This window comes from Siphateles boraxobius, unplaced genomic scaffold, assembly GCF_051911475.1.
Source record: "Siphateles boraxobius isolate OS27281-9 unplaced genomic scaffold, OSU_SipBor_1 35, whole genome shotgun sequence".
Taxonomy (NCBI): Eukaryota; Metazoa; Chordata; class Actinopteri; order Cypriniformes; family Leuciscidae; genus Siphateles; species Siphateles boraxobius.
Window position 1 is genome coordinate 2,845,001 of NW_027508975.1, and position 27,500 is coordinate 2,872,500.

The 27,500-nt window shown below is 37.6% G+C and overlaps 1 protein-coding gene across 2 annotated transcripts in view; it reads right to left on the bottom strand.

Annotated features, from left to right (window-relative positions):
* The window catches only part of kcnq4 (potassium voltage-gated channel subfamily Q member 4), a 60,128-nt gene that overhangs the window by 7,963 nt on the left and 24,665 nt on the right, over window positions 1-27,500 (bottom strand). Inside the window, exons 2-11 of one of the 2 annotated variants that reach the window (XM_077195946.1) lie at window positions 22,895-22,985; window positions 18,869-18,995; window positions 17,800-17,975; window positions 15,324-15,449; window positions 13,970-14,080; window positions 13,786-13,881; window positions 13,560-13,648; window positions 12,292-12,417; window positions 6,104-6,330; window positions 3,217-3,316 (exon numbers count right to left, since the gene is read on the bottom strand). In XM_077195946.1, the coding sequence (XP_077052061.1) occupies window positions 3,217-3,316; window positions 6,104-6,330; window positions 12,292-12,417; window positions 13,560-13,648; window positions 13,786-13,881; window positions 13,970-14,080; window positions 15,324-15,449; window positions 17,800-17,975; window positions 18,869-18,995; window positions 22,895-22,985 (1,269 nt within the window). The remainder of the gene's footprint in view (window positions 1-3,216; window positions 3,317-6,103; window positions 6,331-12,291; window positions 12,418-13,559; window positions 13,649-13,785; window positions 13,882-13,969; window positions 14,081-15,323; window positions 15,450-17,799; window positions 17,976-18,868; window positions 18,996-22,894; window positions 22,986-27,500) is intronic. The other variant, XM_077195947.1, reaches the window with a different exon arrangement.

The following is a 27,500-nucleotide window of genomic DNA, read 5'->3' on the forward strand; positions in this document are numbered from 1 at the left end:
ATAAAAGTAAACCTCTATTTACACTCGGTTGCACAGTTATACTCTTTGAAAATTCACTGAATTTTCCCAAAACACAATGAATAATTTGAAAACCAATCAAGCACAAATTCCAAAATAATAGATCTAATGTTCCTTTATTCTTTTTTTATTGTGATGTCAGGAGAGGAAGTTGTCTCGACCCAGTTATTTTCTTTCAAATTCAGCAGGTCAGTGGAATCTCTTTAATTAGAATAAAGAAGCAAAGAATTTCTGGATTAAACACAATTAAACAACAATTTTTCTGGATTAAATTATGATTATGTAGGGTCCTATTCAGATAAGCCAGATAGCCGCAAAAAATACACTAGACAACATCACTGTATGAGCACGGAGATGCCCTTGACCACCAGTGCTGCAGTTTTCACCTAAAGTGTTTTCTCCCAGTTGTTAGTCAGAGACAGGTTAACTCTCTCTAAATTGGCATTGATCCCTTTTATCATCGTTTCACTATCAAGCCCTGCTGGCTCAACAGAAAACTGATCTTGTGCGAGTATGTCCACACAAACTCTGCTGATTATTTATCCTGAATAAGAGGATATCCTGTCTTTAGTACAGAGGCGTTTTATGTTTAATAAGCTTCCGTTATGGAGTGTTTCCGTTCTCAGAATACAACTAGGACAATTGTCCTTCCTTATCCTTTAGATTCATTAGCAACCAGCAGGGGGAGAACCGAGCTTGGACAAACGCTGGTAAATTCTACTCTCTGTGGAGGACTTTATTTTATATTTTATTTTTTCCAAAAGAGCCATTGTTTTGCAGGAACAGCTTGCGTGTGCAACAGCAAATGTTGAGTTGTGCATCTCTGCCCGGGTGATGGTGCGGTTTCAGTCGGAGCTCAGAAGAAGAAGTCCACAGCTGGTCCACAGCACACACAAACCTCCCACACAGAACAAACACGTTTCTTGATGACTCTAGAGTTTAGGCTTTTTGCTGTCTGTATATATTTTCCCCCGCGTCTTTTAATTTTGCAGGTAGCTGCATATTTTGTCAGGGCGGGTCTCAGGTGTGGATAAAAGAGGGGGTAAGGAAAAAAAGAAGGAGAGAGGGAAAGGAAAAAAAAGAAATCCCATTTATTTCCGTCCTCCAAGGGTTTCCTTAAAATGCTGACTCGCTCACTCGATGGCAATGCACTGTATGGCTGTATCATTATATGGTCAGCTTTAGAATACCCCGGTCCACAGATGCATTTGAGATGGGATCTCTAAGAATAGCTGCATGCACAAATATCCGCTTTCACTTTATCTGAGCCAGGGATAAATGCAAGAGAACATCCAAACATGCAGAAATCTTCAAATTAATTATTTTGAGAATTGAAAATCTTTTTAGCGATCAAGCTGACCTAGTTCTGGGCAGTCCTTTAAACATTTTGCAAGGTGTGGTCTCATTAATCAGGATAAAATATATATATGCATTTTGAACTGTGCAGAAGGTAATTCAAAGTTTACTTAAGGGAAATCTGGTTTTAGATTTCTGGTTTTAAAATCTTTTTAGTGATCAAGCAGACCTCATTCAGGGCAGTCCTTTAAAAGCTTTGCCAGGTGTGATCTCCCAAAACCAGGAGAAAATAAATAAAAATATAAAATAAAAATAAAACAAAATAAAAATTTAAACTGTGCAGAACGTAATTCAAGGTTTATTTGAGCGAAATCAGTTTTTATAGAGCATTGCCGATTGTTCTGTCCTAAGCCTGAATAGCACACACTACACAGCAGAACACTGATAAACTGTGGGTCTTCCACAAAAGTGAAACCTCAGCATTGTGGTGAAGCTAAAATTCGCCTGTTCCTTTAGGACATCAATCTCATAGAGGAGGGCTCTTATGTAAAAGGCAGAATCTTCTCGCCCAGAGAACAGGAAATGATGTGAACATGTACACACCTGGAGCTCTGCCTTGAGAATCTGTTGGGCCAATGTGACCTAATCACCCATTGTGTACTGGTCAGGAGGAAAGGCTTGAAGATACGAGTGTTCTCAGTACGGGTGACATTCACAGGTGCATGAAATGTTTAATTCATATTTACATATGGGTGATTCTTCAAATAGATGCACTTTTTCTCTGAAATCCTAAAAATTGAAACCACTTCAGTTGTGTTTGTATTATGTTAAAACATTTATCTCATGTCCTGATCATAACCTCAATCAGCCTTTAATGTGTGACTATGTTTGTGACGTGGATGACATGTAATGACATTTTTACTTTTGTGCATGTGCAATTATGCATTTGGTGTTTTATCCAAAGTGACTTAGATTGAATTCAATGCAATTGCTGTTTATAGTGCCACACTGTAATATCTGAGCTACAGGAATCTGCAGGACAAATAAGAAAATACAATTAATAATAATAATAATAATAATAATAATAATAATAGGCAAGAGTGCACAGTAGAAATTCTCTCATTTAAAATGCATTAAAGAAGGGAATTTGCCGTTCTGAAATCAAAATGGAAAATTCGTATTTTGTTAAATGTAATATTGTAGTGTTTATTATAAATGATTTATCAATGCACATCATTATTTTTTAAAATTCATGTGATTTTTGCACTGGTGTGAGGGCGGGACAATAATCCCTCCTCTCCAGCAACCTGTCACTCACACGACATCACAGGAATTTACAAAACATCCAATCAAGCTCACAATAGGGGAGAAAAGAGAATCGCAGCTTTCATTTCATGTAGACTTTAGACAATTGTAAAAGATATTTTAATAGGCAAATATACCGTAACATACTTTATATATAATAATAGTAATAGAAATAGAAAAAAAATAGACCAAGTTTAAAGCTACTATAATCTAACTTTTCAAACCAGAATGATTGTTTTTTTTTTTTTTGCTCTTGCTGCACTGACCAATCAGAGAGAGGCCACTCGCTTCTCACTAAGAACTTGATAATATTTTTAGAACATCTTGTATTACTTTCTGCTTGTTTAAGCAAGAAGTAGGAACCACAACTGAAGGTTGCTATGCCCTCTTTGAGTCTAACCCCGCTTTGTCTCCATAACGGTCAACTGATGTAATTGCACAGTGAAAAGGTCATGGCTGACAGAGCAGATTCTGTACTGAGGTCCCTTTTGCAAAAGACCAACCATTCATTTAAACTGAACGGCATGCATGGTGACATTATCTGAGAGTACTTGGTCTTTAAGTGAACTATGTAGAGCTGTGTGGTGGGGGACTCACCTAACGGCTCGAATTAGGGTCTTCACTGCTGGAATCACATCCTCCATGGCAACATCACAGTAAGATTTATCCTCTGTGTGCTCTTCTCCTACTCCCTCCACTATGAGAGATCAATCCGTAATGAGAGTAGGAAAAGGTACACTACCGTTCAATGGTTTGGGGGCAACGTTTTCTTTTTTTAATAAATGATATCTTTTATTCAGAACGGATGCATTAGATTGATCAAAAGTGTAATTGAAGTGCAGCATTTTCAAATAAAAGCTGTTCTTTTGAACATTCTATTTATTAAAGAATCTTGAAAGAAGTATCACCGTTTCCAGCACGACTGTTTTCAACATTGATAATAAGAAATGTTTCTTAAAGGGATAGTACACCAAAAAATGAAAATTCTGTCAGTATTTACTCTCCCTCATGTTGTTCCAACCCCGTAAGACCTTCGTTCATCTTCGGAAAATGAATTAAGATATTTTTGATTAAATCTGAGAGCTGGATCACTCCTCCATAGGCTTCTAAGGGATTGACACTTGCCAGCCCCGAAAAGTTATTAAAGAAATCGCTAAAATAGTCCAAGTGACTACAGTGGCTCAATCTTAAGTTTATCAAACGGCGAGAATAATTTTTGTGCGCAAAAAACAAAAATAACGACTTTATTTCAACTATTCATTTCCTTCTCTGTGGGCCTCGAGTCAGTTCACTAGTGTAATAGCGTAAGTTTCTGTTGTTATACGTCACACGCATCACACACATGGCCAGCATCGGCCAATAGTGAGCCAACGTGTGACGTACAACACAGAAGCGCTGCGCTGTTACACTAGTGAACTCACTCGAGGCCCACAGAGAAGGAAATGAATAGTTGAAATAAAGTCGTTATTTTTGTTTGTTTTTGCGCACAAAAAGTATTCTCGTTGCTTGATAAACTTAAGATTGAGCCACTGCAGTCAATTGCACTATTTTAACAATGTCTTTAATAACTTTTCGGGGCTGACAAGAGTCAATCCCTGAAGAAGCCTATGGAGGAGTGATCCAGCTTTCAGATTTCATCAAAAATATCTTAATTCGTGTTCGGAAGATGAACGAAGGTCTTATGGGGTTGCACAACCAGAGGGTGAGTAAATACTGACAGAATTTTCATTTTTGGGTGAACTATCCCTTTAAGCAGCAAATCAGCATATTACAATGATTTCTGAAGGATCATGTGACACTGAAGACTGGAGTAATGACGCTGAAAAATCAGCTTTATCATCACAGGAATAAATTAGACTTTATAATATATGTCACAGTGTCTGGTTATTCCCTGGGTTAAACACTAGAGGTCCTCAGTTTTCACGGTGTCTATGCATTCTCACTACACTTCCCATGATCCTGTCTGTCACTGATTGTTCATTGCATTACAGCTGTTTCTCGTCACCTTGTTTGCACTTGTGTATATATACTCTGTCTGTTTCAGTGTTTGTCACGGAGTCCTTGTATATTGTCCCCACACTTCCGTTGTCATTTTGAGCCTGTTTCTTGTGTTTGTCTTTTATGTTTTTGGATTGCCTTTTTGGAATTTGACCTTTGCTTGGACTGGTTGTGAGTACGGATTATCCGTACTCACAGGATCCGTACTCACCGTACGAGACGGAGTCCTTCTGTCACGACACGCACACACGGGGAATAGAGATCCAAAAAGCAGTTTTATTAAAAGGATAATCCGTACTCACAACCAGTCCAAGCAAAGGTCAAATTCCAAAAAGGCAATCCAAAAACATAAAAGACAAACACAAGAAACAGGCTCGAAATGACAACGGAAGTGTGGGGACAATATACAAGGACTCCGTGACAAACACTGAAACAGACAGGGTATATATACACAAGTCCAAACAAGGTGACGAGAAACAGCTGTAATGCAATGAACAATCAGTGACAGACAGGATCATGGGAAGTGTAGTGAGAATGCATAGACACCGTGAAAACTGAGGACCTCTAGTGTTTAACCCAGGGAATAACCAGACACTGTGACAATATGAAAATAGAAAAATGATTTTAAATTGTAAAAATATTCCAAATATTTCAAATTTTTGGAAAATGGACACTTTTCACATTTCCGGGGCTCTCAGAAGTGGAAGTCATCATAGTTACAGTGGTGAATGGGAGATGCAAGTAAATATATTTTTTGCATTTTCATTTGCTCTAAGTGCTTTGTAGTGTGTAGCTTTTCATTTCTTAAACAACCATGTAGGAAGACACATCATGGCCATATTGACCAGATATGCACCTGTAGATGGAAATAAAGGTTGTGATGTTATTTCCATCAAGAGGTGCATCAATTTTTAGTCAAGATCTTGTATTGATGATGCAAGAGTCCAGCACTCTGTAAAGTCTCCTCCAGCACATCCCAGAGACTTTCAATGAATTTAAGGTCTGAACTCAGAGGAGCCAATTCATGATTGTAAATTATTCTTCATGCTCCTCCCAAGCATTAGCTTCATAGTCTTCCTTCATGGTAGTTTAAGAAATTAAAAGTTACACACTTCAACATCAACTAGGGTTAGAAGAACTGATGCCAAACATATATCATAGAAACATAATAATCACTGCAATAAGGATCCAATCCTCTTAATCATTTGCTTATATAAATCCAAACAGCGACTTTTGTTTTGGCTGGACAGTGTATATTAAACTTTTTGAAAATTAAAATATGAAAAGCTTTACTAGATTTCCGATGCTGATAACCTTGAAAACGCTTCATGGCAGTCTGTGAACTGAAAAGGGTCCATAAATGCAGCCTTGGTGAGACTTCTTTCAGAACATTTAAAAAATCGTATCGACCCCAAACTTTTGAACTTTATGTACGTATACACGTATGTGTCTGTGTGAAGGTGAACATGTCGACAGAGGTATCTACCATCTGCAGCGGGCCGTGGTTTCAGGCGGAGAGAAGTACGGAATCGAGTCCGATCATTGAAGCTCCAGCTTTTCTGCACTTTTCCGGGGCTGGTGGCTTCGGGAATGTTCTCCGTGCTGGGCGAGCGCCGTACATTACCTGGGGGCAAAGGAGAAGCCTTGCTCCGGATAGCCTGAGAGGAGCGGGAATTGTTCATCCTTATGCGGTCACGGAAGCCCATCTTCCCACTGGCGAGAGAATTAGAGGAATGATCTGAGTTGGTGACAAACAAGGAAATTAATCAATCTTCTCATTAGCACTGCCTTAATTTTCTGTATAAGACTTTTTCCTACATGTTCCATAATGTGAAACTTTTTTTCAGAGGCTATGTTTGCTTATGTAAGAGGACATATCAACATAGACAAACAGACAGAAGGGTCAGGAAACACACATCGATCTATCTACAGGTGGTTAGTTTAATTTACATGATAACGCTGACACAACAAAGGAAAATGGTTAGTCAAAGACATATGTTGCCCTGTGTGAGCATCACATCATTTCATAGACATTTGGATTCTTATTTAAATAGTTGAGAAAGCATATTGAGCGCAATTTCTTGAGCCGAATGGGGCATGACAGTGTATAAATCGTGACATCAAAAGGAGCAACTGGAGAAATGCAAGAGCACTCTTTGAATCCATGGTACCACGCACAAGCCTGCTAAAGAATGTATTTTTTAGCCAAAACATTACGTGTAATCAAACAAAATCCACTTAACCTTATTTAAAATGATGACATTTCAAATAATTGATTACAACATGCCACAAAGTAAAATCTTCTACAGTCCTAATAGCAGTCATCATTAAAATACTGTCTAAATCATGCATAGAGGTCACAAACCTCATGCACATTTTGTCAAAGAGCATAATTTTGTAACTCAATCTACATCCGATTACTTTTAGCATGCTAACACATGCTTAAACACATTAAAGGATCTGAAGATCTGTGTAAACACAACTTGTACATGCATACCTCCCCTACAAAATGTCTGAATTCCTGACATCCCTGCATTCAAATGTTACAACATGCCATCTCTCAAGAATAACCGTAAAGTATAACTGACATGCATATCAGAATAAACCATAATGAGAAACGATTGAGGTTTCATGGTTTATCTTTGCCCTGTGAGCACATGCAGGCCTCATCTGTGTGCATTCAGCACAGATATACAGTCCTCTGTTCTCTGATCAGCCTCTCACAGATAAGGGCAGTGGATCACTGAGATTATTGAGCTAGTGCAGCCTTCACGTTAGGAACATACTGAATCCAGTCATGACGAATGCCTCGTCATTTACGACTCTCGCTGAATGGGTGGAGCTGCACTGGATCAGTAAGGCTCAGAGAGTTTCAGGCATCAGGGACGGCACGGATCGAGCCCAGTGTTCACAGGCACATCACACATGGATACCTCTGCTTACTGCCAGTATGAATCCGGAAGAAACCCCTCTTTTTAGATACGAGCTGACTGAAGAGACACACAAGGGAGAGGGAGGGATTCGTGAGGGGTTGTGAGGGTTAGTCGAATGTGCCAGGACACACGAGTTACACTTGTTTTTAGTGTGCATTTTCGGGCAAACATTAAAATTTCATATGCAAGTAGTATAAGATTCACATGGATCTTGTTCTTGTAAGTGGATTTGGATCCGACTCAGTTTGTGTAACTTAAAGGTAAACTATGTAACTTTTGGCGCTCCAGTGGTTAATAAACAAAACTGCATGCATCTTGCAGAAGAACGTTGTAGCCGGAGCTACTTCTCTCTGTTTATGTCAATGACGAGTGGATTCTCCACAGTGGTTGGCGACTCAGTCTAAAATAGTCTGAATATAAACCCTTATTGGTCACACTTTAGATCAGGGTCCAATTCTCACTATTAACCAGTGTTGGGCAAGTTACTCGAAAAAAGAAATCCACTACAAATGACTAATTACTACTTTAAAATTGTAATTTGATTACATTACTGATTACTGCATGTAAAAAGTAATCAGATTACTAATTACTTTACTTTCAAGTTACTTTGAAAACCTATTAAAACTATAAGAATACACTACAACTTTGTAACGCTTATACCCACCTCTGCTATTAACTAACTATTAACTATGACTTTTGCCTCAATAAACTCCTAATTACTGCTTACTAGTTAGTAAGGTAGTTGTTCAGTTTAGGTATTGGGTAGGATTAAGGGATATAGAATATGGTCATACAGGATAAGGCATTGATATGTGCTTTATAAGAACTAATAAACAACCAATATCCTAGTGACATGCATGCTAATAAGCAACTAGTTAATAGAAAGAACTATACCCTAAACTGAAGTGTTACTCACTTATTATAGACGTAATGTAATGATTCAGGATAAGACACAAACACAGTTTGGAAGATGGATTCATGATGTACTCGTTCTATGTAAATGTTATCAAATTTAAAACAAAAAAAAGTTACATAGTGTACCTTTAATGTAATAACTTAAATGCAAGTTTTCAATTTTAACGGAATAGTTCATCCAAAAATGCAAGTTTGATCCTCATGTATTAAAAACTAGTATGACCTTCTTTCTTCTGTTGAACACAAAAGGAGATGTTTTGATGCTTTTTTCCATACAATGAAAGTCAACAGGGACTGGGGCGATCAAGCTCTAAAAATAAAGTAGTAAAAAAAACTAGTCCATATATAGCTTGAGGAAGAAGCCAAAATTTAAGCTGCTATTTGCTTACACTGCATTCACGGCATGTCGTAATCACGAGATGACAATAAAAATAGCAAAATGAATTTGCAGTGGTCAGGTGGTACAAGTCGCAGCTCTCACAATTTTTTTTTTATAAAGTTAAAAAGTTATATTTACGAGTTCAATGAAGACATAAACCCTTTTTATAAGTCGGAATCTCATAATTATGCCAATTCTGACATGGCGTGAACGCACCTTAAAATCCCTCCGCCGTTGCTTTCAAATCTCATAATGACTTACATTTCAGTCTATAAAACTATCTATCGTATGGCTCCAACGCACATGTTGTATTAACCACTGTTATAGTGACTTTTTTGTGTAATTTTTTGGTCATTCTTAACAGCTCCAGTTTACTTTAATTGTTAATACTGCTAAATATCTCTTTCTGTGTTCCACAGATGAATGAAAATAATACAGGTTTAGAGCGACATCAGGCTCGCTATTCCTTTCGGGCAATAACGTGCACTTCAAAACAAAGTGTAACTTAGTAATAAGTGGAGAAATAAGTGCTTTTGGAGAAAGGGTTGATGAGCTCACACACACATTCAGGATCAGCCTTTCAGAACAACTCTGGGGGGTTTTTGCACTGAAATGAAAAACTGCCCCAGGATCAATTTTAAGGGATACAACATGTGCAACTTATAGGGGTGAAAGGTGATTTAGAGAAAGTTGAGTGAGGCAGGCAGGGACAGGGTGGCATGCAGAAACTGGCCACTAGAGGTCAATGCATCTGAATGCAGCCAACCATCATCACGTTCATTTTAATATCGTCACTCGAAAACAAAAAGCACCTCAAACTGTAAACACAGCATGGCCAATGACACCTCCCATTGGGCGAAATAGTCATCTCAAAAGCCTACCACAAACCTGCATGAAACGTCAGTCCTCCTGAAAACGTGAATGGATGGAGTGATGGCAGAGAGATGAGGAGGAGAGGAGGAGAATGGAGAAGTTGAATGAAGGGCTATGAAGATGGGGTGTGAGACACACTGTAATGCCAAAGGATAAAGAGATCATGCTCGCACACAATGTGCGCAGGCATTAACACACACAAAGGCTATTGAACGGCATCAGATACGTGATCAGTTGAGGAGATTTTCAATTATATAGGCTGCACAAGTATGAACTACTAAAAGGCTAAATTTTCTATCTCAAAATTACAACTTATCTACCACAAATTTAAAGTGTAGAACATCACATATCTGATATATCTTTCAATGTCCTAGTATAGGTGTGTAGTATTAGTATCAGCACAAAAAACAAGACACAAGCAGACAGAAAAACACGCAAAAACACAAACAAGTAAAACTACTGCAACTGATTTAACTGCAGCTTATTGGAGTGTCATGTGCTGAACTTCCTGTGAACACTTTAAGATTTAAGGTGCCCCTATTATGCTTTCTTTTGGATATTACCTTTCATGTGTGATAGCTGTTTGTCAATGCAAAAGATGAGTTATTGTCTCACCGATACTGAATTGCCTGAAAAGAGTCATCAGTAATTCCAGTCTCACTAGCATGAACGTACGTAGGTTTGTAACAAATTTGCATAATGGTCTTCATTGGCTGCCTGTGAACAACTCCTACTTTGTACCGCCCTCAAACACTGTAGTTGTAGCTGAGACTGAAGAGTTTGGTTCGTGTTGTCGACGTGTCGAGAAGACGTGGTTTTCAGCACTGCGAAAACAAATACATTTTAATGCACTTCCAAAGGATGAGGACTCGAGCTTGAAATCAATACGGTAAAACCGATGCCATCGTTACTGTTCGTATTAGGGGTTAAACGGATTGTTGCTGATCCGTGATCCGTACACGTTTAGCAACCATAGACTAAAAGTTAATAATTTGCAAGAGTTTTGTCTTGTTAGATTACACATTCAGTAGATTTTAAACCATTCCAGTGCTAGAAGAGGCGCACAGCCGCACACACACGCGTTTCAGATAACGCGCAAACTCAGAATTGATTCCTCTTTCCCATCTCCTTGCACTTGGATGGACACATACACACAAAATGAGGTCTCAGCAAGTATTCTCGTAAACACAGTCGGTTCTATCTCAAGAGAAAGAGAACAAGAGAAAGATTATAATGGATCCATGTATTCTGTCTTAAAGTGACAGCAGCCTATAAATAATTGCTGTTGTCTATGCAGCATGTCATTAATGTTAATCAAACTACAAAACATATCTTTAACAAATATGAATCTATATTAAATTTATACAGTGAACATGGTGTTATTTAACATTTTATTATTACATTTCTGTACCTGAAATGAATAGTTAGACCTTACTTTATTCGTAACTTTGTTATATTGTATTTATCTATGATTGTGATATGGGTATTTGTTCTATTTTTTACTGAATGATCACTTAGGCTAGTAGTTTTTGATGAGGTATAAGTGTGCTTTAAGTAATAAATGTAAAGCAAAGGTACCCGATCCCTGACTCAAAAACCGTAATATGATCCGGACCGTGAGTTTTGAGATCCATTGAACCACTAGTTCGTATTACTGTGTATCAAGTGTTGAAGAAGAGCTGAAATTCAGATATGTAATGGGTCTTTCATCTCCGACACACGCTGTAAGCGGTCGACTATAGGGTGACCAGACGTCCCGAAATCTAAGCTGTTGTCCCGAATCCGGCCCTAATTGTCTCGAAAGAGTAGATATTTCCTGATAAAACATTAAAAACTGTCCGTGGAGGTTGAGCTCCCGCCGGCTGCTCATTGGCTGCAGCATCTTTTTTGTTTCTTTTTTTGAAGTTCCACAAAGATACGTAGGCACGAATTTAGATATGCATTGATAAGCAAATTTACATTCATTTGTTTCGTTGACATGGCAGGTGTACCGGAGCCCCAACACGCTGCTTTTTTGTGGCAGACTAAAGACTAATGACAGACTGTTGATCTTTGCATAAAAATATGTTTGGTTCAGGTTTGAAATTCATTATCTTTTATTATAGGCTATGTAACATCATAATCTAATATCATAGCAGGCCTAGCCATAAACACCCCTCCCCCCACCCCGGTCCGGAATTTCAGCCAATCTCTTCTGGTCACCCTAGTCGACCAGTCACAACAGACTGGGCCATCTGACCAATCAGAGTAGAGCAGGCTCACGGAAAGGAGGGGTTTAGAGAGACTGAATCCTTTATCGAACCGTTTCAAACACTGTGAGAAAAGAGCTGATGCTGCAATGTATATTATGAGAGATTTAAAGTGTTTTTTTGACCTTGGAAGCATGTAAACCTATTGTAGGAGACCTCTAAAACTACATTAAGAGCTTTTAAAATAGCATTATAGGGGCACTTTAAGTAATGACCTGAAACTTTACTACACTACGGTATGCTTGTATGTGAATTTAATTGTATTACTGAAATTGCAGGGAAGAGTTAGTGTCCTCTAGGAAGATTAAACTGGACAGTGGCGTACCTGTCCCCCGACAGGTAGGGGGAGCTGTACGGCCGGAGCCCCGACAGCAGGGTGTGGTAGGAGTTGTGGAGAACCTTCTTGGTGCTACGCTGCCGTTGGAGGTGACTGAACAGTAATGTCAGTTCTCTGACCCACAAGCAAAAAATGAAAATAATCAAACATGATAAATGAAACAAAACAAAAAAGGAAAAAGAAGCCAAACAAACAAACAAACACAAAGCTAAAAACAAAATGGTAAATTAACCATCAAAATACTTTAAAAAGACAGGGATCATTCCGTTTATAAAACATCTAGTGTTTAAATGTTTTTTCTGTACTGAAATACACACTTCCCTGTCATTTTAAATGAATGATATTTAGTCAAATTAAGTCACCCAAAGATGAATGCATGTGGGATAAATAATATTAAAGGTAAAAATAGAAATATATAATTAAGAATAAAAAATGTGGCATAATATACTATATGGAAACACTGAGATACTTCATAAAAGGAATTGAATCATATTTTGAATTAAACAGTCAACCAATTATTGACCCACCAAAATTTGTGAAATTTCTTGGTTTCAAAAATATTTATAGGATCTGTTAAATTACTTCTTGAGTTTTTAATTAGTGTTATATCTACAAATATGTAGAAAATAAAAATACCTCAAACATTAAATTTGGTTAAGAAGCAGACTGTATAATATATAAGTTTAACTTAATTTACTTAGTTCTGGTTTCAAGAATTTATTATTTTATTAATTTTTAAATACGTTATCTAACTTAAAACATTAGTCACATTAGGGTTTTTAAATAATAAATAAGTGGTAATAAAATGCTGGTTACAATTTCTATTTCTCCACATTTTTCATCCCACATTAACTGGAACTAAGACGAAATCTTATGTTACTCATGAAAACTGTCATAATCTTTGCTTTCAGTACATGCAAAAATTAATGTTGCAGATGAATAAAACAAAACAAAAGGAACGGCAAAACTATCAATTAAATCATGATTTCTGGGTCATAAGTTTTAATTAAAGTGAAATAAATTTTGTGTGTCTGTGCATGGAGGATAATCAAATCAAATATTGTTTTCTCAGAAAAAGGATTATAAATCGGTCAGACTAATGCTGAAGTATTTGGGATATTTTGAACCCCTTCTTTTTGAAATCATGACCGCAAAAACGCAAAGCCACCTGTCAGTCATATCAGTTACACACAAGGCCAGTTCAACGCGCACAGCACAGATAAGCATCTCCACTGAGGGCTTCGTTACATACTTACCTGAAGGACGGCAGCATACTGTCATAGAAATACCAGGTGGCTGTGAGATATGAGTGCTGAGCATCTGTAGAGTAGAGACGCCATGCAGCCTGGGGAGACAACACGACACAGCACGGCACAAGATGACCCACCCAGACGTACATGCACACAACACACACATATTTGGACGTGGAAATAGAAATCGTTACTGTGTTTGCGGCAGGTGTGTTGCTGACTGAGCGCTCACCTGTATGAGGTTGGCAGCGGGAGTCCTTCTCTTCTCAAAGTGTTTCTGCCGGTGCTGCTCCTGCACTTTCAGAGCAAAACCCGAACCCAGGATGCCCTTACAGAAAGGACAGAGGGCCATTAGCTGGTTTGGGATCGGTGGAAAAAGAAATGTCAACGGCCTTAAAATCGACAGCATTACTTACAGCGGGCAGGGCAAAGAAGGACACTCCCAGCAGGGCAAAGCAAGCCGCTAAAAGCCGACCTTGCCAGGTGCGTGGCGTCTTGTCACCGTAGCCGATCGTAGTGAGGGTGATCTGGTGAAAACAGTGCCGGTAAAAATAACGAAATGGCCTGGGGAGTCATGCATCAGCTAAATTCAAAACCTTCCATATCAAAAAAACATATTTATAGACCTTATAGTCAGGAACAGGGTAGTGCTTATTTAATTTTTGACAGGAATGAAAACGAGACTGTGAGGGATAGAAGTACAAAGCTTTATATGTTGTTTACGTAACAACATACTGATTGTTCAGTCTTTCTGAAAAAACAACAACTTTCAGTTGACAAAAACACCATAAAATGTTGGGGTTGTGAAAATTATGTGATCTAGAACCTTTATATACCTAGTGTGTGCCATTGTAAAAACTGCACGTCTATCCCTCACAGCCTAATTTTCATCCGTGTTAACTTCAATATGGCGTCTAACCTGACTAAAGTCTATGGTTAACCAGTTCGGCCAGTGAAATGCATGGCAAGGTCAGGGGAAACAACAACAGAAAAAGTGGTAATACCAGTGGCAGTGGGAATTTACAAAAAATTAAAACATAACTATATGAAAATATTTTCATCGACTGAAATAAAACAAAATAAGTAAAAAACTAAAAAAGCAAAAACAGAAATAAAAAATACATGACTTCAAACTAACTAAAATAAAACAAAATAAGTAAAAAACTAAAAAAGCAAAAACAGAAATAAAAATACATGACTTCAAACTAACTAAAATAAAACAAAATAAGTAAAAAACTAAAAAAGCAAAAACAGAAATAAAAAATACATGACTTCAAACTAACTAAAATAAAACAAAATAAGTAAAAAACTAAAAAAGCAAAAACAGAAATAAAAAATACATGACTTCAAACTAACTAAAATACAACAAAAATTAGTTTTCACTAGACTGAGAACATTAACGCTGGTACACATTTTTTAGACCAGTTAAACCAGCGCATTAACTTAAAATACTAAAATAAAAACTAAAACTGAAAAGAAAAAGTCCTCTTTAAATACACACATTATAATTTTATTAAAATTATATATAAATCAAATAACAACCTGGTTTGAGACCCCTTGGACATGACACTTCTGAAATCGACCTTACTGATTCTAACTCTGCATATTCAGGATATTATTCAAAAATCAGTCTATTAGAGGCAGAATTATAATCCCATTAGAAATTAAACAAAATTGATGCAACGTCAATTCCCCACCAAAAATATTCTGAGCCCGGGAACTGACAGCGTTATTACACAGGTTGTTAGTTGAGCCGAGGGAAGTACTCACTGTTCCCCACCAGAGGGAGTCAGCATAAGTTGAAAACTCCTGGTTATCTTCCTTCTCAGCCAAATAGACCAAGAAGGAGGCAAAGATCAGTACCAGGAAGCCAATGTACCAGGCCGTGATCAGCTCCTGAAACACAAGAAAAATGTGAGCAATGGAATGGAATATTGCAGTATTTATTACAAATTATTTACCCGTGCACAACATTATCATTTTTATATCATGTGCTCTGGAAATCTTTAAACCAAATGTCTTCCCCTCCCTCTTGCAGCGACATCTCTTCTCTTCTCTGATGATGTGTTTACTGGCGCGAGGGCGGGGCAACCAGTCACTCACATGAGATCCACCAATAGCAAACCACAACAAATCAATCAACTCCCCATGGGCAAAATCATATCCTGCCCAACATTTTTTTCTCGTTTGAGAAGCTGTTTCACTCGGATATACACTCACCTTAAGGATTATTAGGAACACCATACTAATACTTTGTTTGACCAGTCTATTGCGCGTCTCCAATTAGTACAGAACGCTGCTGCAAAGTTCCTCAAAAGAAAACGCAAATTTGATCATGTTTCACCTATCTTAAAATCTCTGCATTGGCTACCTGTGCATTTTAGAATCGAGTTTATAATTCTTTTATTTGTTTTTAAATCCGTAAATAATCTGGCACCGAGCTATTTGTCTGAGCTACTCTGTCCACACAACCCCACACGAAACCTGAGGTCTGGTGATCAGAGACTTCTGTCTGTCCCCAGATCTAGGTTAAAGAATAGAGGGGACAGAGCCTTTGCTGTTGCTGGCCCTAGGCTGTGGAACAGCCTTCCGGTTTACATCAGAGCTGCTCAATCTGTAACTGTTTTTAAATCCTCTCTTAAAACCTATTTTTTTTCTTTAGCTTTTAATTCATTGTGAGCTTCTGTCATGATTGTGTGGTTTGTCTTTGTTCTTTATCTTGTGTATTGTTCAGCACTTTGGTCAGCCCTGTTTGCTGTTTTTAAATGTGCTATATAAATAAATACAAACTTGAAACTTGAAACTTGACCCCCTTTCGCCTTCAGAACTGCCTTCATTCTACGTGGCATTGATTCAACAAGGTGCTGAAAGCATTCTTTAGAAATGTTGGCCCATATTGATAGGATAGCATCTTGCAGTTGATGGAGATTTGTGGGATGCACATCCAGGGCACGAAGCTCCCGTTCCACCACATCCTAAAGATGCTCTATTGGGTTGAGATCTGGTGACTGTTCAAGAACCCAATTTGAAATGATTCGAGCTGTGTGATATGGTGCAGTATCCTGCTGGAAGTAGCCATCAGAGGATGGGTACATGGTGGCCATAAAGGGATGGACATGGTCAGAAACAATGCTCAGGTAGGCCGTGGCATTTAAACGATGCCCAATTGGCACTAAGGGGCCTAAAGTGTGCAAAGAAAACATCCCCCACACCATTACACCATCACCACCAGCCTGCACAGTGGTAACAAGGCATGATGGATCCATGTTCTCATTCTGTTTACGCCAAATTCTGACTCTACCATCTGAATGTTTCAACAGAAATCGAGACTCATCAGACCAGGCAACATTTTTCCAGTCTTCAACTGTCCAATTTTGGTGAGCTCTTCCAAATTGTAGCCTCTTTTTCCTATTTGTAGTGGAGATGAGTGGTACCCGGTGGGGTCTTCTGCTGTTGTAGCCCATCCGCCTCAAGGTTGTGCGTGTTGTGGCTTCACAAATGCTTTTCTGCATACCTCGGTTGTAACGAGTGGTTATTTCAGTCAAAGTTGCTCTTCTATCAGCTTGAATCAGTCGGCCCATTCTCCTCTGACCTCTAGCATCAACAAGGCAATTTCGCCCACAGGACTGCTGCATACTGGGTATTTTTCCCTTTTCACACCATTCTTTGTAAACCCTAGAAATGGTTGTGCGTGAAAATCCCAGTAACTGAGCAGATTGTGAAATACTCAGACCGGCCCGTCTGGCACCAACAACCATGCCACGCTCAAAATTGCTTAAATCACCTTTCTTTCCCATTCTGACATTCAGTTTGGAGTTCAGGAGATTGTCTTGACCAGGACCACACCCCTAAATGCATTGAAGCAACTGCCATGTGATTGGTTGATTGAATAATTGCATTAATGAGAAATTGAACAGCTGTTCCTAATAATCCTTTAGGTGAGTGTACATCACAATAGGGAAGGAAATACTATCACAACTACCGTTTTATGCTGACTTGACAGCGTGAGTTTGGGGCAGGGCTATTTGTTTGCTCGACCAATGGCAGATTGGGAGAGAGTTTGGAAGCATATTTTAAAAGAATTGTTAATTATGCAGTTCTTTAGATTTAATGTGCGGATATGCACAAAAGAAAAGTTTGCATTATGTGTATGTTTCATAACTTTTCATAAAACACGTACAGTGACACTGAAGCGAATGTCCTCTGATGGATGAGTGTGTGTGTGTGTGTGTGTGTGTCCTGTCACCTTGCTGTGAGCGTACACCACAGAGCCCAGCAGCTTCCAGGTTCCTCCCCGGCGGTCCATGCGCACCATGCGCAAGATCTGCAGAAAACGCATGCTGCGTAGAGCAGATGTGGCGAAGATGTTTCCCTGTGTGCCTGCTGCTATCACTGCCAGCGACGCCACGAACACAATGAAGTCTACATAATGAGACAAACATGATGACAAGAACAGAAAAGAGAACCAATCTTTTTAAATGCATTCATTTCACCATGGGATGGGACATACCTTCATTTTTTGAGGGGACACATTTTAAAAATGTCTTTTCTTTTCTTTTTTTGTAAGACGTCTGTAGTTTACTGTCCAGTGGATTGAAATCTCAATTAATTCATCTCAATTACATCATACATCTCGAAAAATCGTACACTAAAAACTTTAGGGTAAGTAATGTTTGTTTTTTAAAGAAATTAATAATTCAGCAAAGATGCATTAAATTGATCAATATGAAGAAAATTTCAAATCTCAAAAAACATATTAAAATTTCAATTAAATTAATGCTCTTTCGAACATTCTAATAATCAAAGAATCTGGGAAAAAAAACAAAATTATGGTTTCCACAAAAATATTAAGCAGCACAACTGTTTTCAACATTGATAATAGTAATCAGAAATGTTTCTTTAGCAGCAAATCATCATATTAGAATGATTTTTGAAGGATCATGTGAAACTGAAGACTGGAGTAATGATGCTGAAAATTCATCTTTGATCACAGGAATAAATTATATTTTACAATATATTAAAATTGAAAACAGTTATTTTAAATTGTAATAATATTTCACAATATTACAGTTTTTACTGTATCTTTAATCAAATAAATGCAGTCTTGGTGAGCATAAGAGACTTCTATCAAAACATTAAAAATTTGACCAACCCCAAACTTTTGAATAGTGTACAGCTTTGACATTTAAATAATTATTTTTGTGTTACATGGTAAAAAAAAATTAATGGTGTTTTCTGCCACAGATCTTTACACAAACAGCTTTGTGGCCCTCATGATCTTTTCTGATCTCAGACTCCAGGTCTTAACACTTTACCTATGACACAGAAGGGTTTTCTGGCGAACCGTAGCCGCCCCTGCCATCCCCTGTACCGGCAGCAGCATCCGGCGGCCCAGACCCTCACAAAATACTCCAGCCCAAAAACCACGATCATCACAAACTCCTGCAAGTGAAACCACATCAAATCATGTTCAGAATCAATCCTCTTATTAAAGTCTGCCTTGTACTTTGAATATGGCAAGAAATATATCAAAACTAAAATTAAAATAATAACTGATGACTGATGCTCTGCCAGTGATCTATAAATAAAAATATACACTACCTGGCAGTAAAGATTAAAGTAGACAGTCAATTTACATCTAATTTATAAAAAATGAAGATTGCTTTGCTGTATACAATAGAGTAGTGCAGGGAGGACATATTTTTGTAGGGCCAAAACTGGAAACGAGTTGTATTTTAGCCCAACGATTCAGTTTTTATAATGTTTTTTTGTTTAAATACCTGAAATAGGGTCTGTGGTGAACACAAGATCAAGATCTTTTCACGTTTTATTCTACGACATAAAATTAAAGCCTACAACAGTAAAACCCTCTTGTGATTTTTTTAAAGCTTTTACTTGTCTTGAAAAAAGAGGTTGCTAACGAGTGAACAAGAGCCGAATTTACTAACAGCTTGCGCCAGAACAAACCCTCTATTGGTGTTAAAAAATAATGTCAGGATTTACTAAAGGCACCGGTGAATTGTTTTTGCGGCTGACCTTATTGCATATGCATTTGTTGGAGTTTTCCTATCAGATGCAAAATTTATGAGAGGAGAATATTTAATTGATTTACGCAAGGTTTGACGGTTTGCGCTAGTCAATTTACTGGTATTTGGGACATTATTTAACAGCCAAATATAAAGCATGTTGTGTTAGTAGATCACCAGCACCTGATCATCAGCAGCTCTGCTTATTTGAGACCCTACGCTTATTTGCGCTGCTCTTAATAGATTGTGTTGGTCATTATGGAAATGATTCAGCTGGATCTGTATTCTTTAATTAGCATGTCAGTAGATCACGCGCAGAACTTTCCACTCCCATTGGTGCGTTTATGGAACGCTAATTTCACGCTAATTTGGCCTGCTAGTAAATCTAGCCCTAAATGTGATTACAGAGGGACATTAAACATCATCACATCGAACAGGTAAACTCACTAGTCCACTTTCACAGCCGCGCTGTGTCTATAATCACGCTCTTACAAACTATTCTAACTCAAACTTTTAGGGAAACTGTTTTTACACATGCGATGGTGATGTTGAAGCCATGTGACCGTGGTGTAATTCGTTTATGCCTTCGTTTAGCTTTTGACTTCTGACGAGGCTTCAAAAATCATAAAAGTCGTGAAGATTACCTTGAACAAAACGTGTAAGAATCATACATTTTTGTTAACCATTGCACACTGAGTCCGAAATTCGCGTCCAAAATTTTCGCATGTTAAAAAATAAATACGACCTCACGTTATGTGAATCACGCTTGCACACTGCCTCCGAAACTTTCGTCCGTCATAAATAAAATCGGGTCGGGTTTGATTTTCTGCGTTTTTCACATCCGTAGTAAGCAGTTTGAATGGTGTTTTGACAATTCAGAGCCACCAAATCATGAATACGAAAAAACACCATACGAAAATTTCGGACTCCGTGTGCAATGGCCTTTAGACCTTATTTTCTGTAATGGAAAAATCCTATTGTTTTTTTGTCAAGGGAATCGGGGTGATGCGAACTTCCGGGTTGGCCTACAGAAATACATCATCACTGCAGCGCTCTATTGAGAGATTGATCTGCAAGTCCTGATTTACGCTCAATCATGTGACCGCGTAAGATCTGGATTCACTGAGGCCTGAGGCTAAATGCTTGTATTGATTACAGCTCCTGTAGTGCGCGTTCTCAATGTGAACACATTACAGACAGAGTGTCCAGGCATTACCAGAACTTGCATGATAGACAACATGGTCCTTTCCTGAAGGAGACCATTAAATGCAAAAAAAAGTGGGAGAGAAAGTCAGTGTGAGGGGGAAAGCACTTCATTCTGAATGAGTGATTAGAGAATTTCAGCCAAGATTATTGGATGAAGTCGGCTACTTCTGCATACTCGACAACACCTGAATCCTGCCGTGTGCTTACACTGCCATTTCCCAGAGCAAAGATCCCAGCGGAAAACAAAATGCACACTTAACGCAGCCACAGGGAGACATGAGACAGTACAAGAATGCTTACAGTGTGCCAATCAGATGAGAAATGAACCTGGCCTGAGATGCGGCTAAAACGCTAATGAAAATAAGGCCTAATATGAGTTTCATCGCAGTTATAAAGAGAGCAAACGCCCCCTATTGTGTAACCTTATACTGAACACTGACAACAGTTTATCATACTTAATAAAGTTTGTAATCCCTTAAAATGAATGGGACGCAGAAAGACTCTTTAGCAAAAAGCCTTATAATGAATTTTTAACAATTTATAGTTACAATCCTTATTAAACTTTCTACAGCATAAATGTACGTTTATGCTTACAAAGGATTTCAGAATAATGCCGGCTGGACTAATAAGATAAACCGCTTAGTAACACAATGGACAGCAAAACAGGCTTGCATACACGGCACATTTGATCCATATTGCTGGCAAACAGAAAAAAATTCACCTTTTTTGAAGACACTCCTCCAAAAACACCTCAAAAAAGATATATAGACTGTGATTGGACAGGCTAAGAGCCACGGAGAAAGCACTGTGCGATTAATTATTCAGATGATGGGCTATTATGAATGTATTAGAGATGGCACAGACAATGTGGATATGCTGTGAAGGTACTTAGATCAGGCAGTCTGTGGCTGCCAACTTTGAATTTTCTATACTTTATTACTTTATTAACTATATTTTTGGATATAAAACACAGGAAGGAAGTCAAACCATTTGCTCTACAGGTAAGAGGGAGTGAGTGGATTCATTTAAATGCAATTTAATAGATATTAAAAAACTGCATACTGTGTCAGATTTAAAGACGAGGCTCTGATTCAGTCATTAATTAAGAACTAACAAGAAACAATTCTCCATTTCTGCTTTTGTGATTTCTCTGTTTATCTTAAAAATATTTGTGGGACGCATGCATTTATGAGTAGGCCGATGCTGACTTTTTCTCTTTTTTTTTTTGCATTTTCAGCATTTCAGTATTGAAAATATGGTAAAATGGAGCTGAGAATAGTACATTTTTATTGGTAGCTGAACGCAAGATCAAATTAGCCAAAATATTAAATAAATAAACGAGCAGCTGCATCTGTACTTTAAAAAAAAATTGAATGTGGAGGTTTTTGTCCCTGCTGGTAAATGTTGTAATTACACCATCTAGACCTCTCCATTGACACCCATTCAATTATATTCTGAACAAAATAATTTTTACAAGAAACATATAAATTGCTAATATTTCTATCCAGCTAACAGGAAACATTCTCAGAATTTTGGCAAGGTTCTTCCAGTAACGTTAATAGAGTGTTTGTTCAAGTTATCTAGTCTTTAATGATGTTCTCAAATATTGTTAAACATTATTTATACATTGTTCATGGAATGTTTTTTCTGAAATGTTTTAGTTCGGCATTTGTCTAACATTTGACTACGTGTACCAGAATGTTTAGTAAACATTCAAAAGTAACATTCCCATAATGTTTACAAAATGATCAAATGGAATGTTCCATTAATAATCGCATAACCAAGAAGAAACATTTTGAACATTCAGAGAACATTCAGAACATTTTCAAAACATAATGGGAATGTTAGCAAATCGTTCCAAGATCATATTTTTGTTAGCTGGGCATTCATTATGTTTTACCAGTGTGTGGTGTTTTTTTTAGGAGAGTCATAAAAGCATGAAACAGTCTCTTGCCTGCTGTCGTTGACGTCACCGCTAAGGATAGTCGCTAAGGGTTTGGGACGGTGCATGTTCTTGTGGTGTCAGCATTGTTATCACGTCATTCTCTACCAGAGGGTTTAGTATTGTTAGCCTGTTTAGGTATAGTTAGTGTGGTTTTAACCCCTTACCAGGATGAAGAGTGCTTCGTTGGCAAATTTATGATGGTCTGGAATGGTGGAGAAAACAGAAAGCACCAGACAGCTGAACACTAGGAGAAAACTGAAACACAAACAAACACACACAAACTAACAGATCAAAATACAAAACACAACTGGGGTGAGTTCTAGTCTTTATCAGGTAACATGTCGTCATGTAAAACACAGTTAACCTAATGCAGATTTTATAATTGTTATTTTATTAAATTTTTTTGTAATCTATACCTTGACACCTCAGAAGAAAAAAAAGCGTACACGTTTCAAAAGTTTGGGGTCAATAAGATTTTTTTTTTTGAAAGAACATTTTATTCAGCAAGGAAGCATTAAATTGATCAAAAGTGACACTATAAAGACATTGATAATGTTACAAAAGATTTCTATTTAAAATTCTATATATTCGTCATGGAATCCTGAAAAAAGTGTACAGTTTCCACAAAAATATGAACTGTTTTCAACATTGATAATAAATAATAGGAAACATTTCTTGAGCAGCAAATCAGCATATTAGAATGATTTCTGAAGGATCACGTGACACTGAAGACTGGAGTAATGATGCTGAAAATTCAGCTTTGATCACAGGAATAAATTACATTTTAAAATATATTCACATGGAAAACAATATATCAGATAAATGCAGCCTTAGTGAGCATAAGAGAATTCTTTCAAAAACACAAAAAATCTTGCAGACCCCAAACTTTTGAACAGTATCACAATGACACACAGCATGTCCAAAAACTCAAACACAAACATGTGATCAACACGTACTGATGGATATTGGCCTCTGGTGGACCGAGAAATTGGGCGCCAAGACAATGACACCCCATAATCCAAGCTGGCACTTATCTTATACACACAGATGCACTTAATCACTGCCGTCACAGACCCCGCTCGGAAAGCCCAGCATGCACGCTCAAAATGGAGTGTATAAAAGCAGAGATTACATCCCTACTTCCTGCCATTTCTCAGGAGCACTCAAGACTCTGGGAAAAGGGGCCCCCAATCTCAGAAAAAAAGGTACAAAAGCTGTCACTGGGACAGTACCCTTCAAAGGGTTCTAATATGTACCATTTAGGTACTAAAAAGTTCACTTTTGGTACCAATATGCACCTTTGAGGGACTAATATGCACTCTTTAGGTACAAATGTGTACCTTTTGAAAAGGTACCGCCACAGTGACCGCTTTTGTAGTTTTTTTTCTGAGAACTGGGGCACCAGGATTGTTCCAGGTGCTCACAGCTGAAGCGCTGGATTCGCCCCGCGGTTCTCAGAGAAGTTGTTGGAGTCGGATCGGCTCCGTGCAAGCAGCTGCTGCTGGGGAAGATGCCAAATCCCACAAGGACCCAAACCCAACACATCTGGCCCGCTGGCTCGTACCGTCCCTCGCTCGCATTACGTCTCAGTTTTGCAATCTAACTGCAGGAGGAGAGAGTGAAATTCTTCAGCTGTGCTCTTCTTGGCTAGAATGAGACGGTTAAGAGCAACAGTGTCCTTCTACAGGGTTGTGAGGAAATGTGAGATGATTCAAATAGTCACAACAACAGAACCGTGTTGCTTAATGAGGCCCTTAAGGACGTTTGAAATACAACTCCTGAGGCTTTCTCGTAGTCAGTTATTGATATAAACGGGATAGACGCTAATAGCACACACTCTAAAGAGTGAAAAATGTTATGAGTCTGACAGATCGTAATGAGCGGATGTACACTAATTCACTCAGAAAAGAGGAAAGAGACAAAGATAGGTGACAACTAGTTAACTTGTTCCTCAAAATACATTACAGTAATCACCTTACATCAGAAGAGGCTGGAAAAAAGGCCAAGGATAATAATAAACTTCCCAAAGTTTATTGTGTTTACCATCCCAAAGAATTCTTCATAAAGCTGTAATCCATGCCTTCGTGTGTAGGATGGGGGAAAAGAAGCAAAAAACAAATCTATTTTTACAAATCTTGGGTGAGTGGAAACACCTGTTGTTTAAAGTAAACAAACAAGATTAATAATACATGGATTTTAGTGCTAATTTAACATGCACAAACACTTTTCGAACGCATTTAATGGACTTCTGGAGGCATTTTCCAAAGTTTCACGTTTAAACAGTTTCTGAAAGTCTGCAATCTGCAGTCTTTGGTACACAAGAATTTAAGTCCAAAGTGCTAGAAAAAAGTATGACCTTAAGCAAACAAGATCAAATTATACATTTATATAGGATAATGTATAAATGTATAATTTGATCTTGTTTGCTTAAGGTCATACTTTTTCTAGCACTTTGGACTTAAATTCTTGTGTACCAAAGACTGCATATATATATATATATATATATATATATATATATATGCAGTTAATCTAGACAAGTAACCTTGCGGTAATTAACTCATGTGGATAATTTGAATTAAAATTTTAATAGATTGACAGGCTTTATAAACATATATCACAGATTATGGGAACTATTAGGGCAGTGATGTTGAAGATGTTTGTCAATCAGTTTTTTAAAACGTGCTCTTCAAACATTCTTTATGTATAAATAATATTTTGGAAAACCTCAGAGGACTAAAAGGTCATTTCATCCCTGCACCGTTTCTGCTGAGTATGACTGATTAGAGCCAAACTAATGTACTGTAGGTAAAATGATCCCTCATAAAACAAACTTTTAAAAAAAGGGCCAAAAGCACTGAAAGCCAAGGCCCAGTTTCCCAGTCCTGAATCATCATTATCTGACTGGATGGACAGAGGAAGAAAATGCCCAGAAACTGCTTAGCAGCCCCCAATAAAAAACAGATACATTAGTGCATGCAAAGATCATGTGCGGCTAGCATTTCAGCTGAGAAGCAAGTTCTGAACCCAACCTCCAAGCACAAAGTCAATCTGCCAAAAGCAGAAATCAAATCCTCAAATCAGCAAAAAAGACAGTCCCACGAGGTGAAAACAGTGCGGTGCCGTGTGTGTTTGTATTTCCTGGTAAGCACATGATTTGGCTGTAAATCATATCGATCCCATTCTCTGATTTAATTCCCGCATTGACAATTGATCCAGGTGGAATTTTGGAGAGACAAGCTTATCATATATAACCTCGTGAAACCAACAAATGCACAGACAACAAATGGACCTTATAAACACAAAAAAGAAGAAGAAAACAGTTAGAAAACAACTGACACTCTTTATTTTCAGTTCAAACCAAAGAAAACAAAACTCTGCGAACAGCCAATACTAGCCAAATACTTCTGTACTCTCTTTTTATAGCAAGTACTTATATTGCTATTAATATCTTGATAAATGTCAGTTCAATCATGACAACTCTCTGAAAAGTTTTAACATGTTATTGAACGTGGCAATGTTAATGTATTTGGTTTTGTCACACTAGATCTGCTTGTCGAAAAAGATCATACACGTAAAATGAGGGTAAGTAAATGATGACAGATTTTTTTTCTTTTAAATTCCAACAATTATACTATAACACTATTGTTATTAACACTATAAACAACAATTTATCCAGCAACAGACTTTTCATACAGGATTCAAACAATGTATCCATCCAAGTTTGGCACAAGGAAATATAAGTAACAGGTAAATCTTAGAAGGCTCTATGTCTTTAAAGTAACATCTTTTATAGTTCCACAAAATTGAATGTGGGTTATGAAATGAACCTTGCAATAATGATGCATAATCTGCTTCGTTCTTCTCATTCCCTACATACATGAAGATAAAGTATGCTGTAAATGAACCTGCTGTGGTCCTCATTAGACTAATTCTTCACTTATCCATCACTTGGACTGTTAATATGCCATAAAAGCCCCAGCGAGATGAAAGCATGAGGACATAGATATGGGCCATGGGTAAACAGAAAGGGATGATGAATAGTGAGGGATTTACACATTGCTGAGCTGGACTCTGTAGACTGTACGCCACAAAACATCTGCACATAATGCCAGAGTCTCTGACCCTAATTCAATCACAGCAAGCTGATGGACCAGGTATCAGTTACGCACAGAGAGATAAACATTAACCTACGCAAAGGGTGAAAGAAGGATAAATGTTCGGAATTGGAAAAAGTGGAAAGTGTCATGTGACTCTATTTTTGTTTAAAATAGAGATTGTGATTCTCCCACGATTCTGAATAGACAACTAAATATAATTTTTATTATAAAACAAAATATCTAATTTACTAGAGGTTCTGACTATGTTAATTGCTGCAGTCTATAAAAAAAATGTTGAATTCATTTAAAGTAGCCGAAATATTAAAAAAAAATCAGTTTGAATGAATGATTCTATGAATCACTTGAATCAATGAATCAAGACTTCACGTTTTATTACTGAATGAATCAGCGTTTTGAACAAATCATTTGAATGAATGATTCAATGACACATTTTTCAAACAGTCACTTGTAATTAATACAATCTTTATTTGAAGCATCAAGTTACTAATTCAAAATGGGATTTACTTTATTTTGATCGATATAATAGACATCAGTGTTTTTATCCGAACTATAAACTTTAATGCCAGTACTTCTGTGATAATTTGAATTATTGTAACACAGAAATAATGACACTGTGTGGCTCTCTCGCACTGTATAAACTTCAACAGTGTGT